This window comes from Seriola aureovittata, chromosome 6 (genome assembly GCF_021018895.1).
Source record: "Seriola aureovittata isolate HTS-2021-v1 ecotype China chromosome 6, ASM2101889v1, whole genome shotgun sequence".
NCBI classification, from domain to species: domain Eukaryota; kingdom Metazoa; phylum Chordata; class Actinopteri; order Carangiformes; family Carangidae; genus Seriola; species Seriola aureovittata.
In genome coordinates this window covers 11,893,625-11,908,716 of record NC_079369.1, presented here as the reverse complement: position 1 = coordinate 11,908,716, position 15,092 = coordinate 11,893,625, and the positions used below count along the sequence as shown (strand labels likewise).

Sequence of the window (15,092 nt, the reverse complement as noted above, 5' to 3'; positions counted from 1 at the left end):
TTATTTGACTTATTGTCCCCACAACAAACTGTCAATGATGACTTTTGTTTTAAAACAATGGGAATCTCTCTGAAAAAGAGTGAAAGATGACTTTTTTCTGATGCAGTACTGATTTAAGAAATGCTTGCATATTTACTATATATTAGGTTTTTATTTATGTCTTGTGTTTGACTTGCAGATGGTCCTGGTACTCATGGATATGGTTAGAATATTCTTGGCTCAGCTTCAGGTGAGTTTGTGCTTTAAGAGTTTACTGGTTGAATATCAAACTGGTCTGATGCAGTGATGATTGCATAGTTCAGCTGATAACTGTGACGAAGAAATATGTCTTTCGCTCCTATCTGATGTGTTGGCCTCCCTCACTTATGAGGCTACTTGATTTATTGAAGTGATTTTTAATTTTTCTTTTCATTTTCAGAAATGACTGGCTGTCTGCAAAAGACAAAGGTGAGTTGAAAGGCTGACCTAATTTGATCTTTTAGTGTTGCTTGACATAATGATGATCGCATAGTTCAGCAGATTAAACTGTGAAGAACTACTATTGTCTTTCGCTCCTAGCTGATGTGTCAGCTGCAATTGTTCATAAGCCCTGAAGTATTTAAGGCAAAGCATTAAGTGCTCCTCTTTTCTCACCAGACATGCAACCTTTGCTGACTTTTCAGTCTTGTTGGTAAGTATCACTTCATGTTAACATTGTGTGCACAAAATCATTCAGATGTGATGAATTTGAATCAGGTCTCTGATCCAGTTGAGGAAATAGGTAATTTTATTCTGATCTGGTTATTAGGAATAGAACTCTCCCTCTTTTTTAAAAAATCATTAACTTACAAACTATTCTAACTTTGCAGACCAAATGGCATAACGGTTGTTTGCACAAGATGTCACACAAATGAGGTGAGTATGAAAATCAACAGCATTTCCAGCACTTCAGACCCAGATCAGTTGCATTTAATCCTAAATTACATATTTTTCAATCGCATGACTAAGAGTGTAGTTGGTCAGGGGGGGCAGCTCCCCCTGAGTGCTGCCTCACCTGGGTCTGAAAGAGCTGCACATGTACATTAGTTGGGATCTTGTAGTGAACCTTGTGGTGATCCCTGTAGTCTGGCCTGTGTGATGACTAAGTGAAGACTGACTGTAAATCATGGAGTCTGTTATATTAGCTCTAGCTGACCTGGTCAATGTAGAAACTGTCATCCTGACACTTCATGCGCATATTTAACTTACACTTTTCTATTATCTTCAGGTTACAATCGCTCTCTGAGCCAGCTTGAACAGCAAAGATGAGATCGACTGAGGTGAGATTGAAAATGCATGCACTTCTACAGAAACTTTAATGGGTTCAGTGATGTCCAAACAAATGTCTGACCTGAACTAAAATGTGGACAACATCTGTTACTGAGTAACCTGTTGAAGTAAATCTTAATCAACCAGTCACTGACTTGTAATAAGCTTGTTTCTCTCTCATCTCCAGGAAAGGGCTACATCTATCAGACTGAGCTTGGTAAGCACTTCATGGTCTTTGAACTAATTTGAGCACCCCATGTTCATTTTGCTGTTGGTCAGCAGTGAAGTTTCTGACAGAAATTTCTCAGTGGCTGGCATAAATTTAAGATCAAATCGACCACCTTACCTGTGATGAAAAGATTCTGCCAAATGAATTACTCTTGATTATAACCCTTACCGTTCCATTTTTGTCTGAGGCTGTGTGGTCATCAAATGTGTTTGGTTTTTTGTGTTGCTCCTTTCCCCTGATTTTAATAGATATGTCTGTTCCCTTTAGGATTGTGGATGCAAAAACCTGAGGCTCTCGTCTCAGGGCCGAAGTGAGCCTGCTGAAGTTGGTTTGTCTGGATAATGATACTTGAGTTTTGAGGGTCGGCTGTCCAACAAGTCCATGGAGATTGGTCTTGAGATGAATTGGCCTTGTTAGACTCTAGGATAAATGAAAACAATTGTTAGATTTGACTGTACTCCTGTTATATCATGTGTCAGTTGTCTTACAACATTGTGCCAATAAATACTAAAATATTATGGCTGTTTGTGCTGTGTCCAAAGTACAGTCTGTACCAACAAAACGTGCAGTGTTGCGCTTTTTTTTCTTCCTTGTGGCCAACTAGTACATAAACTGGATTATGAAATTCATGTTGACACATAATACTGTAGTGCTAACTGAATGGGTAAATGTTTTTGGCCGACCTTTTTGACTTTCTGATGCCAAAGACGACACGGGAAATTACCTAGTTGTCCTCTGGCTCTTAAATATGGTCAGAAATGCCTCGACCTAAGCTGTTAACTCTCATTAATTTATCACCTGGTAAGAGTGCGAGAAGTTTCACGGGTTCAAAGAGGTTATAAAGCAGAGGGTTCACGCCTTTCCTGCTATATATATTTTTTTTTTTTTTTTTTTTTTTTTTTCATTCGTTTTGTGGCATTTAACGCTTCCGGGCGTGCCCTGGTAGCCACGGTAACCCCGTGTTTAACGTCACAACGCTATGAACTGTGGGTAATTCCCTAAGGCAGTGTACAGACTTAAAAGTGCACAAAAGGCTCAAAATGTGTTTTAGAGGGCCTGCACGCAATCATTTCACAGTGGGACAGCCCTAGCCCTTCATCTAAAAGAGTCTGAGGGTGGACATTGTATTGTGCCCTCCATTCTAGCAATGGTCACTTTATTTGCAGTTCCCGGCTTACCTTTCGCGGGCCGGCTGCATGTTGTAATATATTTTTAGGTAAAACGAACCAGTGTCTCGATTTGCCTTTGCTGCAAATCCGTGGACTATAGTTTAATAAGTCCATGAATGCGGTTAATAGCAGACCATTTAAAGACGGGCGGAGTTAAGTGACCGCCTGCAAGCGCTGCACATAGGCGTAAGACAAGCGCCCCTCCTTCGCTGTCATCTACAGCGGGGGGAGGAGGACTTACCCCACACGGTACAGGCCGCTAGCAGACGGCCGGGTTCTCATAAATGGGAGAAGAAAATCTGGTCTCGGTCTCTAGTCTCGTCTTGACCGCCTCGGACCAGCCTCCTCCCCGATGTATGTGCGGTGGTTTCTGCCTCTGCTCGGGGCTCTGAACGCACAGGCCGATTTCTTCCAGTTCGACAGCATCTCCAATGTTTCCACTTATTATTTTAATTACATTTATTGCAATATTTGGGAGGGGGAGTGTCAGCCCAACCAAGACGATGCTACACAGCAAGGTAGGAGAAATACGAGTTTTAAAATGATTTTTGCGAAAACGAAAGCTATCATAAGCTATTATATAATGCCAGTCACATTTACCACCATTTATAGCTTGCCCATTATGCATGTTACATTACCCTCCGTTTTGATTAGCATAGTATTGATATGTTACTCAGTGGTTACAGCACTGTTATAAAAACTGATTTATTGTGTTGCTGTCCATGCGAGCAGTTCCTACCAGGGACCTTTGGGCAGGTTTTCCTCACGACTACATTAGCCTGCTGCATCAGTGGTACTGTAGTCTGGGCCAGTGCTGTGAATCTGGAGACTGCAGGATAACCAACAACATCACAGGTATCACACTCCAGCTTGATGGTAGAAACTGTCTGCACATATGGTCCTTGTGATGTGTGTGAGCGTGCTGGTTAGTCTAGTGAGCCTGCAAATATATACGTACTGTCTTGATATGGCTGTGGAAGATTTCATTTACTTTTTTACATGTTTTCTTTTTAAATTCAGGGTCTGTGTTGTGAAATAGTCCTCACTCCCCCACACTCATGATAGAGGATTGTCTGTTTTTAAAAAAATGTCATGTCTTATTTCTTCACCTTCCCTGTTGGTTCTATTGTCACCTTGTTTTACAGTAGTTATAGATTTACAGTTTATCATCTATGTTCAGCCAGACATCAGTGACTCCTGTCAGTTTATAACAGTGAAAGCAATAATGAAAGTTGCTTTAATTGTCTTACCTACATTTATGTAATATGTTCTTTTTGATGTGAACACATGACATGTCCATACACTGGGCTGCCACCACAGATAAGGTCAGATATTTTAATAATATTTTTTAGAATTAAGCAGAACTCTTGGAGAGTGCTTTGCTCTTTAGCAGGGTTGTTGTAGTTGCACCCACTAGAGGTCAGAAAGTTTAATGCCATTTGTTAGCTGTCCATTAGCTGTATAAGTAAATACGTTAAGTCGTTGCATGTGAGAAAGAATGTCAGAGAGTGAATATTGTCACAGAATATTGAAAAAATAATCGTTGAAAATCAGGGCTTTGCGGCATAAACTAGTAAATACAAATTCTTGTGCTTTAGCAACAAGTGTAAATACTATTGCTGAAATTATCTGGCTTAGAAGGGAATGCAAATTACACCAAGTAGATGAAAAAGTTATTAGCTGGTGTGTCACATATTTTGAAGAAACATTCATATCCATGCATACTTTTCAAAAATCTGAGTATTTAATCAGAGCCCTGCATTATTTCTTAGATTTTTCTTTATCTGTCACTGTCATTCACTCTCCTCTTTGCACACATTATGCAGGTCTGGCGAGGGACCTTCAGACGAAGCTCCACGGACAGCACCTGGCTCAGTCCGTGGTACTGAAAGCCATCCAGGGTTTTATCAACAACCCAGAGTCCAACAAGCCACTCACCCTCTCCTTCCATGGCTGGTCCGGCACCGGCAAGAACTTTGTGGCCCGGATCATCGCCGATAACCTGTATCGTGACGGGGTGAAGAGTGAGTGTGTCCGTCTGTTCATTGCCCCATTCCACTTCCCACATGCCAGACTGGTGGACACGTACAAGGTAAGGCATACAGAGCCCACTTGGCACAGAGTCAGCTGCTCTGTTCCAGGGACATGCTGGTAGTGTTCTCGGGACTCCCATTTGCTTAGTTAGATGTTTAGTCTGTGTTTTGTAATTCATTGTATGAAAGATAACGATCACATTTTGGACGGGTGCTTCAAATCAGACATTGATCCTACAAGCACTGACACGCACAGCTTTTTGGAACTTGGCGTTTGTCCAACCAGGGCACAGATGCCAACATGGTCCCATCTAAACACAATCTTACACAATTAACATTAGGTTTCATAATTGTGTTGACACAGTATTACTACATAAATGAATCCAGATTCAACAGAGTATAGTACACAGGATAACCTTTATACTGATACTATCAGAATCTGCAGAATTTGTAAACGTGGACTCTGAATTCTGATATATTACTGTGACTACGTGTCTCAAATAGGTGTCCCTTATAAACACAGCTCTTCCATTGTGTAATAAATATTAATATTAATAAATACCAAAATTAAAAAAGCAAATTCTTTTAAATTACATTTTTCTCTTATGATTAAAGTGTAATGGAAAAAATGAAAAAAAAACAGTGTCTTCATTTTCTTTTGTATATTTAGAGATTTTAGTGATTTTTTTTTTTTTTTACACTATGGTTTGGTCTTCCTCCTTGTATCCAGGGTCAGCTGCGAGAAGCAATCCGGGACATGGTGTTGCGTTGCTCTCAGACTCTGTTCATCTTCGACGAGGCTGAGAAGCTTCACCCAGGCCTCATCGATGCCATCAAGCCCTACATGGATCACTATGACAATGTTGATGGCGTTAGCTACCGCAGAGCCATCTTCCTCTTCCTCAGGTTGGTCCTTTATTTCAGGTATGTCCTGTCTTTTGAAGCTGGGTCAGAAACTTGCTGCCATTCAGAGTGTCTTACACCTCTGGCACAGATATTCTGACAGCTCATCTGTGATGAAGGATGTTTCTTCCTCTGTCGCATCAGCCCTCTTTATGGATTTTTCATGTTTTATATTACTCATGTCCGATTTCTGCAGACAGATAATCTGTTTAGTCAAACATAGAAAGGCATTTTTCACTACAGTGATATGATGTAGGAGAGGCCGGGGATCACTAAAACTCTATGGTAACAAATACAAAATCACATGTTTAACAATCATGTCATCATGTTGAATTTGCTTTATTATTAATAGTCAAACTACATTTCGCTGAAATTAATATTCGCTTCTACAGAAAATAAATTTGTGTCACAATAACTAAGTGTCAATGTTTAAGTATGAAGCTAATATATTTAAACACAACAAGCAAAAAAGTTTAATAATCAGCCAACCGTAATCTGTGATCATTTGTCCAGGAATAATCTATATTTAACAAAATACATAACAACCTCTCTGTCTTCTCTGTAGTAATATTGGTGGGGCAACAATCAACGACGTAGCGTTGGACTTCTGGCACTCCGGACAGAATCGAGAAGACATCGGTATGGAAGACCTGGAGCATCGGCTGCGAACTGAAACTATGGAGTCTCAAGGTATGCAGCAGTAATTGAGAAGTGATTTTACTAGTTTACTTCAATTCTCTGCCATTTCAGGACGTGAACTATTTTCCTATGTTATTGTCTGCGCTGCATGTATTTTTTACATAGGTGATAGGGGTCAGTGAAAGTTAAAATTACTTGACTGCTCTGATAGACCAAAACAATTATGGGGGTGTTGATTCTTGGCGGGATCAATGGTACAAACAACCCTTTCACAAGTCTTTTATACCTTGCTATAAAAACATTGATTGGTGGAACTTGAATTGTGTTTGGGAATTTGTAACAATTTTTCTGTGTGGTTCTCTCTCCCAGGTGGGTTTGCGCAGAGCGAACTGATGTCTGGCCACCTGATCGACTTCTTTGTGCCCTTCCTGCCTCTGGAGTACCGCCACATCAAGCTCTGTGCACGGGATGCCTACGCAGCCCGAGGTCTGGAGACAGACGAAGCTACGCTGGATGAGGTGGCCAAGGCGATGTTGTATGTCCCCAAAGAGGAGAGACTGTTTTCAGCACAGGGATGCAAGTCCATACCCCAGAGGATCAACTTCTTTCTCCCTTAGAAGGAGAGACAGATGGAGAGAGAGACCTGGAGGAGGTGTGAGATTGCTTTACCAGCCCATCTGCATACAGAGCCTCAGAGGAGATGTGTCTTTTCTGCTCAGCACTACATACTCTCCTCACCCCACCCCCACAGATACAACATGTGTCTGTCCAGGTCCCTCAGAGACGGCCAGGCAGTAGGGCAGGTCCAGCATGAAGGGGGGTGGGGGTAGCAGCGTGGCTCACCAGCAGACATATGTAGTGTCGCAGGAAACGTGTTCATGCCAGACAGTCATCATATGCAGTGTACCAGCCGTTCTTCACCTGCCTGGTTTGAATCCTCACAGTGTCGAGATGAAGAAGTGCAGAAGACGATATTAGTGGTTGTGCAGTGTATGTTATAGAGGAATACTGATAGACATTTTGTCATGTCACATTATTTATGTCTGTTCACCTTGGCCAAAGTCACAAAGTCAACAGTTGTTCTTATGTTAAGATATGGTCATACTTATTGTGTTGGTATTTGCATGTCAGACATTGTGCTTATATTAGCACTGATTATTTATTGACATCATTCGTGCCATATTTGAACATGTTTCTGTACCTGATTATTTATGTGGACTTAAATGCACATTTAGTAGTTCTGTAAGCCATTAACTTGGCTTCTAATGAACATTAAATGGCATTGAGGTGTGAAGCACTGACTGTATAACAGCTAACAACACTGATGGAAATGTTACTTGAAATTGTTACTGGAAAAAGCGTGTGGGACTAGGTGTCATTAACATTGAATCTATTAGAAAATGAGATTTTTTTTTGTTCCAACATGTTCAAGAATAATGCTTTTAATAATTCATTTTTTGATCTCAGTAATTTTATGAGCCATCATTGCTTCATATACAGAATTTTACCTTGTTACTTTGGGGCATAGTTTGTTCATTGACTTGCTTTACCTCACACATACACTCACACCAGTCTGAGTTGGTCTGCTTTAGAGATTTTGCTCTCTAAAGGTCAAAGGGTCACAACACATGAACAATGTGGAAAGAAATGATCTCAGACATTGTTTTAAGGAAATAAACACCCACAGTAAACCAACAACGGCTGTTTTTATTTAATGCAACAATATGAACAGATTCATTTGTCAAAAATCTCAGTTATGTGTTTATTGTTCTGCATGGTGCCTTCTGTTTTTCTTTTTCATAATTAATGGAAGCGCCTCATGCCAGGTTTGGTAGAAACCTCCTACATAAATCAAGAGCAAATAATAATTGGCTACAATTTTGATAAATATTGCTTGAGTTACTTTTTAGGTTTAAATACCAAAAATTCACTTTTTACAACTTCCCCCGATGCAAATATTTGCTATTTCTTTTAGTCTTCCATGACAGTAAATGGAATAACTTTCACTAATTTTGAACATTGGTTGGACAAAAAAAGGGAATTTAAACATCAAGAAAATAATGGGATTAGTTGATAATGAAGATAGTTGGTAGTTGAAGACACAAGTAAATACAGTATTTTATATGTCAAAAGATTTCGTGAGGGGATCTTTAAAAATCAGCATGTTTTTCACAGCTGCATATATCAAACTATTTATGAAACTGAAGTTAGCTTCTGATTCAGCAGTTAAGGGAAACTTAAATGGCACTGAGAGAAAAAGAAATAAAAGCAGAAGAATGTCAATTCCAAAACCATTGTACATACACTTGTCAAATCTGGGCAACGTTAACCAAGAGAAACTGACTGTTTCACGTTTGTGAATCCTTTAATTAATTAATTAATTAATTAATTCATTTCTTTATTTATTTTTACCTGTCTAGCTGTGGTGATTTTTTTTTTTATCTAGACCTGGTCCATTGCAGTCTGCATGGCAATACAGCAGTGAAATTGGTCCTTTTTGTGTTTTGACAAATAGAATAAAGGTTTCACAAATCTGAAATCTTTTAAACAATAAATAAACTTTACTAGGCTAGCTATCTAAGCTAACGTTTTTAGCTTCATATACATTTAAATGACTCACACAAAACATCTATTCATGTTATTTATTCGTGTTTATTGTGATTTATTCTCTTCATGTGATTCACTCGCGGCGCATCACCCTTCCCTGGGCGTGTATCAAGCGAACGCGTGGTCTGCGCCCATTGGCTACGTCGATTATTCCTCAAGATTTTCTCTCCTGTGATTGGCTGAGTGCGGGAACGCTTCCTTATTGAGGTTCGATGCTGACGTCCAATCAGATTCAGACATCTGTTCCGAGCCGAGAGGCGAGCGGCAGCGGTGTCCCGGTGCTTCTTACTGTAACATCACTGTATGACAGTCTGGACCGATAAACAACTGGTGCTGCGTCGTGCTGCCACATTATTTAGATTAATTTGTGTTTATAGTTAGTTAGTTGTTCATTTGACAGGGTGCTTCAGGTCGTCACAATGACAGCCCTGTCGCTGCTTTTGATGGCCGTATCGGCCGTGTCTGCCCTGGCCGAGTCTACTGTGTATTTCCGAGAGCAATTTGAAGACGGGGGTGAGGTCCTTTTACACAAAATTATACCTTCATCATTTAACTGTCTTTGTTGTGATTTGTTGAAAGTGTGAATATGTCAGATATTACATTGTTGTGTAGAGTAGCTGATAAAACCGGTCGACTTCTCTTCTGCTGGGTTGTCGGCTTAATGAATGAATTTTTGACGTGATCTTGTGATTTTACCTCCATTTCTATGATGCATTGTCTGCTTACTGCACAGATAGAGATGAATTTAGTCTACATTACTGCCATTCATCTTTGACCCCCCCTATCCTCTCCCTTCCTCTCCACTCCCTCCTCCTCCTCCTCCTCCTCCTCCTCCAGCCATCATCACACCCTCGCTGCCTCCCCATCCCCCCTCTACTGCACATCTCTGGCCCTGGTCATTCACTGTTCCCCCCTCCTTCACCTAGCTGTCCTCTTCTTCCAACACCACTCTCACTGCAGACACAGTGAGGATGGTGAAGGCAAAACACAATGCAGGCTCCGGCAGCCTAACACATTCCCATTGCACCTGCACTGATGCATCATTGGTGGTAGATTGGCAGCGTGTGAGTTTTTTCAAATGTGAACCCTAAAATTGTTTGCGCAGATGCCTGGACGAGTCGCTGGGCTGAATCCAAGCACAAGTCAGACTATGGCAAGTTTGTGCTGACGGCAGGGAAATTCTATGGAGATGCAGAGAAAGACAAAGGTGAGTGGAAAGGTTAACTTTTATTGTTATACTGTGGATCTGTTGCCCCTATGCAAGACGGTTAAATCACATAACCTTTGGTCGTTAAGCTGTATTTTTTTTTTTTAGCATAAGGGTATATGTCATCTGTTTGATTGCAGCTTGTGTCAAGGATGTTAAGTCAGGTTTAGAGCGGACTGCTATTTGATTTGATTTGCTAGTGCAACATAACTGAGGAAGCACTGATCTGTGTTTAAGATGTAGTTACATGATTTTATTCCAGTTAGTTGGGACACTCAAGCTGAAATATGCATATGCACAGCCAAAAAAAAGCAAAAAGACTTGAAGTGATGGACATTTTTTGGAGAGGGCACTGGAGTTCAGATGATACTGAACTAGTGTGGGGGCTTCAGGTGTTGTTATAATTTGAGATATTTATCCTGAATGTGGGGCCTCTAGCTGTGATTCTGAAATGTGCCCATATTCCAGTGAAATCGCCACGGGTGCCGTTAGAGTGTCTCGGAGTTGTTCCATTATTCACTGTCTGTGGAGCAGCGCCAGTATTTGTCTCTACATGACATCATCACAACAGTCTGTTGTTCAACTGCAGACTTGTTCAAATTCACAAATTCAAAATGACCGGCACAGTTTTATAGACACAACATGATGACTTGTGGTTTACGCTAGATTTTCCCTTAATGTAGCCACATTGCAGTAACACTGTTTCTAATGCAGGTCTGCAGACGAGCCAGGATGCCCGCTTCTACGCCTTGTCAACCCGTTTTGATGATTTCAGCAACCAGGGCCAGCCTCTAGTCATCCAGTTTTCTGTGAAACATGAGCAGAGCATTGACTGTGGTGGAGGCTACATTAAACTATTTCCCTCTGACGTCAACCAGGACGACATGCATGGAGACTCTGTCTACAACATCATGTTTGGTAAGTTTGGACAGTTTGCCAAAGGACTATGTCTCTTATGAATATTCCTCAGTGATAACAGTACTAGCCTTCTGTAAAACCAGTCACCTTGACAATTCAGAAAATCTGCATTGGTGGCATTTTTTTCTTGTCATTATGTTTCAGCACAGTTTTACAGCTCTTAATTTAGTTCTATACACAGACAAATAGGCACACACTTGTGATTTACTGTCACCCACTTTAAAAAGGCACAGATTTTGTCTGGCAAAGTGTTTTTGAAAGTTTATTAAATTATAGATAATTTATAGAAATTTGAGGTGTTCTTTGTGTTTGCTTAAGTGCTGCTGGTAACTGAAGGACTGGATAACACTTTTTCACTTGTTTATTTGTGGGTTTGTTCAGGTCCTGATATTTGTGGCCCTGGCACAAAGAAGGTTCATGTTATCTTCAACTACAAAGGCAAGAACCATCTGATTAACAAGGACATCAGATGCAAGGTGAGACATCATTAAATGGTTCTTGTTTTAATCTTTATTTGGGAAATGGCAAACGCTTTTTCTAATTCCCATTTGAATGAATAAATGTGCCCTTAGGTTGTTTGCTCAAATGCTTGGCTGATTTGTAATAGCAGAATTGCCATTGTCCTGCACATCATAAAACCAAATCTGCAAGTACATGTTGAAAGTGGAAAGTGTATGTCATTATAAAAACATTATATGGAAATCATTCATGCATCAAACCCAATCACAATAGCTGCTCACATTTCCTTTCTGTTCTGTAGGATGATGAGTACTCCCACTTGTACACGCTGGTTGTCAACCCTGACAACACTTATGAGGTCAAGATCGACAATAAGAAGGTTGAGTCTGGCAATCTGGAGGACGACTGGGACTTCCTGCCTCCAAAAAAAATGAAGGACCCTGAAGCCAAAAAGCCAGAGGACTGGGACGACAGGGAGAAGATTCCCGACCCTGACGATAAGAAACCAGAGGTCAGTCAGATTGAGCCATCTGTTTATATTTTTCATAGTCCTTTTGGGTCTATTTCTTTCTTATCTTTATCTTAACAGACAAAATTCTCTTAATTTCTATGAAACCCGTATGTTTTTTTTTTTAAATGTTTTTGATATGCCTCATTGTAGTCATGTTTCTATCTGTATTTTAATTTTAATTTTTTTTATTTTGTGTAGGATTGGGAGAAACCTGAGAACATCCCAGATCCTGATGCTAAGAAGCCTGATGACTGGGATGATGAGATGGACGGAGAATGGGAGCCACCTATGGTCACCAACCCTGATTACAAGGTGAACAACAAATAATTATAACACTGCTACACGACTCCTGTGTCTTAAATAACTTTCCATTTGCTACTTAGTGCAGTATATTCACTTTGGGCCGTTTAATTTGAGTGCTCAAATTCTCAGTGTAAAATCAAATTAATGGCCTGTATAGTGCCCACAAAGATTCATGCAATGTAACAAAAGTACACACCTTCGTAATAAAAACCCCACAGTACAACTCCTAACCATTTGATAGCTGTGAAAATCAGATTAATGCAACACTACACCTCTCAGTGATGTGGATGAGGGAGTGATTTTGGACATAGCCTGTGTTTCAATATGAGCAAAACTTGAATTATAATCCATTCTATAATAAATGAATGGATTCAAATAATTGATAAAATATTAAGTTTGAGATCATAAAATACAGTGAGGGATCCTTTCTTGCATTTTAAATGTCCCAAATTCTAAAGTGTTTTACAAACGTTGACATATTGTTGCGTTATTGCCTCATTAACTGTCCTGTCCTCGGTCCAGCCGCGGTCATAATTATTCCACAGAAACTTCTTAATCAGCAGATGTATTTTCTTTTGTGATTCCTCTGACATTAACCATAACTCTTGGCTTTGTGTCTGTCTGCTGTCAACAGGGTGAGTGGAAACCCAGAGAAATCAACAATCCTGCCTACAAGGGCAAGTGGATCCACCCTGAGATTGACAACCCGGAGTACGCAGCCGATTCTGAGATCTATAAATACAACAGCATTGGTGTGATTGGACTCGACTTGTGGCAGGTAAGAAGATACTGAAGTTGACTCTCTTATTTACCACTTAATAAAGAGTCAATTTGCTGAAATTGTTAAATTAAAACTAACTTGTACTTTTAGTTTAATCATATACAGCCAAAAATAGGAAAGTTTTACTTGCACACTTTGCTGTGTCTTATTTTGAGTTGGAGCCGCTGCAACTTTTTGTGTCAGTGCAAATTGTTTCTTTTCACTTTCATATGAAGGGAAATGGAAATGCTAGGGACATAGAGGAAACGTATTTGAAAAACATAGCCTTTCTTTTCTATTGTTTGTCTGCATGAAATACCCAACAGAAAAATATGCTAATTCTTTTTTTTTCTTTTTTTTTTTTTTAATGTAGGTCAAGTCTGGTACCATCTTTGACAACTTCCTGATCACCAATGACCCAAACCTAGCAGAGGAAGTAGGCAACGACACATGGGGTAAAACTAAGGTAAGCCCAAAACTTGTATCTTTAATAGTTTTCAAACTGCATGTAGTCATGTGTCCCGCTCATACATCTTTAGTACATGCAGATATGCAAACTTTAATTTCAGTGTTTAGTGGTTGTTGCATTACATGACGTTTAATCATTAAGGAATAATTGTTTCATCACTTTTAAATTTGCTTTTTATATCTACCCTAGGATGCAGAGAAGAAGATGAAGGAAAGCCAAGAGGAAGAGGAGAGAAAGAAACGTGAGGAGGAGGACAAGAAGAGGAGAGAAGAGGCAAAGGAGGAAGACGAGGAGGAAGAGGAGAAAGATGAGGAGGAAGAGGAAGACGAAGAGGAGGAGGGGGAAGAGCTGGAGGAGGAAGAAGAGGAGGAAGATGAAGGCACAGACTCTAAACTCAAGGATGAGTTATAAACTCCGTGCAGGAACTGCTTAGAAAAGAACCTGACTCTCTGAGTCAGTGAGCCATTGGAACAAGGCTGGTGACTGAGATGACAGACCCTCATGACTGACACCCTGGGGTGGGGTTGGGTGGGATGGGGTTTTTCATTAGTTTTTTTGTTTACAAAGCAAGGGATGAGGCAAAAAGGGCAATTGCTGTTCTGTTTCCTGTTTCCATGTGCAACTACTATTATTATTATCGTTATTAAATGAGGAATAGTAATGGAAAAGAATGACGATGCCATAAAGAATGTCAGGACCGGAAATTCTAAACCTAAATTGTTTCGCATTTGTACCCAGAAATATAAAAATGGTCATTTATGTTTGGAAAAATCTGGGTCTTAATGAAGTATAATGTTGTGGTGACATGAAAAGCTATATTTGGTATGTGAATGATACCGTGTAAATGTTTTGTTTACCTCATGTGTTTTATTTTTGTCTTATTAATCTGTTTCATGTCTTTTTGTTTTTGTTAATCTTTTGTAGTCAGTCCTGTTACTGTCTCAAGTTCCTCTTCATGTTGATATCAAGGGATTCACAGAGTCAGACATCATTATGCAGGTTATTCTGCCTACTCTTATTTAAACCTCTCCTGATCCAAACAAGGGTTAATGGCATGGGGACAAGAGTGCAAAAGGACTAACACTATACGTTTGACAACCTGTTCAAAAAAGCTGTCGTCCATAAGGTGGTAATATGGGGTGCTTTAAGATGAAATCCCTTGCATAGTTTTGTACTGTAAAGTTAACACTTTTTCACTTCAATGCACATACTGTAGTCTTGTGTGTCTAAAGAAACTGTTCTCAAACTCAGACGTACATTTAAAGCACGCCAGTAGCAGGAAAGCCTTCGTTCATTCGGTACGCATTTACTTATGGTTTACCCATTGTTGGTGTACACAACAAATTTCCCCATTTCTGATGCCAACATCTCTGCACTGCTGTACCCCCAACATACTGTCACAGTCTGAAAGATGATCCTTTTGTAAAAGATACATTTTGTACTAATGGTAGTAACTGAAGTGGGAAGATTTTCATGTTGCTGTGTAAAAAACAAACAAACAAACAAAAAAAGACAGATGTTCTGTCCAATAAAAACAACTGAAAGAAAATGAGCTGATGTGCTTCTCAATTTCATGTTTTTTAATTTATTATTATTGT

The 15,092-nt window shown here is 39.9% G+C and overlaps 2 protein-coding genes and 5 non-coding genes across 7 annotated transcripts; all 7 read left to right on the top strand.

Annotated features, from left to right (window-relative positions):
- Positions 1–26: 26 nt before the first annotated feature.
- On the top strand, positions 27–108 carry LOC130171569 (small nucleolar RNA SNORD79). Its single transcript, XR_008828160.1, has one exon. It is a non-coding gene; the product is annotated as a small nucleolar RNA SNORD79 (small nucleolar RNA).
- Positions 109–274: 166 nt separating this feature from the next.
- Positions 275–353, top strand: LOC130171564 (small nucleolar RNA snR60/Z15/Z230/Z193/J17). Its single transcript, XR_008828155.1, has one exon. It is a non-coding gene; the product is annotated as a small nucleolar RNA snR60/Z15/Z230/Z193/J17 (small nucleolar RNA).
- Positions 354–488: 135 nt separating this feature from the next.
- LOC130171563 (small nucleolar RNA snR60/Z15/Z230/Z193/J17) lies at positions 489–570 on the top strand. Its single transcript, XR_008828154.1, has one exon. It is a non-coding gene; the product is annotated as a small nucleolar RNA snR60/Z15/Z230/Z193/J17 (small nucleolar RNA).
- A 770-nt stretch (positions 571–1,340) lies between these two features.
- On the top strand, positions 1,341–1,406 carry LOC130171566 (small nucleolar RNA SNORD78). The gene has a single exon (XR_008828157.1). It is a non-coding gene; the product is annotated as a small nucleolar RNA SNORD78 (small nucleolar RNA).
- A 224-nt stretch (positions 1,407–1,630) lies between these two features.
- LOC130171571 (small nucleolar RNA SNORD47) lies at positions 1,631–1,706 on the top strand. The gene has a single exon (XR_008828162.1). It is a non-coding gene; the product is annotated as a small nucleolar RNA SNORD47 (small nucleolar RNA).
- Positions 1,707–2,795: 1,089 nt separating this feature from the next.
- On the top strand, positions 2,796–7,958 carry tor3a (torsin family 3, member A). The gene is made up of 6 exons (XM_056378167.1): positions 2,796–3,203; positions 3,418–3,540; positions 4,512–4,777; positions 5,449–5,624; positions 6,187–6,311; positions 6,630–7,958. The coding sequence occupies exons 1-6, from the start codon at positions 3,038–3,040 to the stop codon at positions 6,875–6,877; spliced, it is 1,104 nt and encodes a 367-aa protein (XP_056234142.1). The 5' UTR covers positions 2,796–3,037; the 3' UTR covers positions 6,878–7,958.
- A 1,148-nt stretch (positions 7,959–9,106) lies between these two features.
- Positions 9,107–15,046, top strand: calr (calreticulin). Its single transcript, XM_056378166.1, has 9 exons — positions 9,107–9,380; positions 9,973–10,074; positions 10,789–10,992; positions 11,374–11,468; positions 11,753–11,962; positions 12,161–12,274; positions 12,900–13,043; positions 13,399–13,491; positions 13,684–15,046. The coding sequence occupies exons 1-9, from the start codon at positions 9,287–9,289 to the stop codon at positions 13,903–13,905; spliced, it is 1,278 nt and encodes a 425-aa protein (XP_056234141.1). The 5' UTR covers positions 9,107–9,286; the 3' UTR covers positions 13,906–15,046.
- The last annotated feature ends 46 nt before the right edge of the window (positions 15,047–15,092 follow it).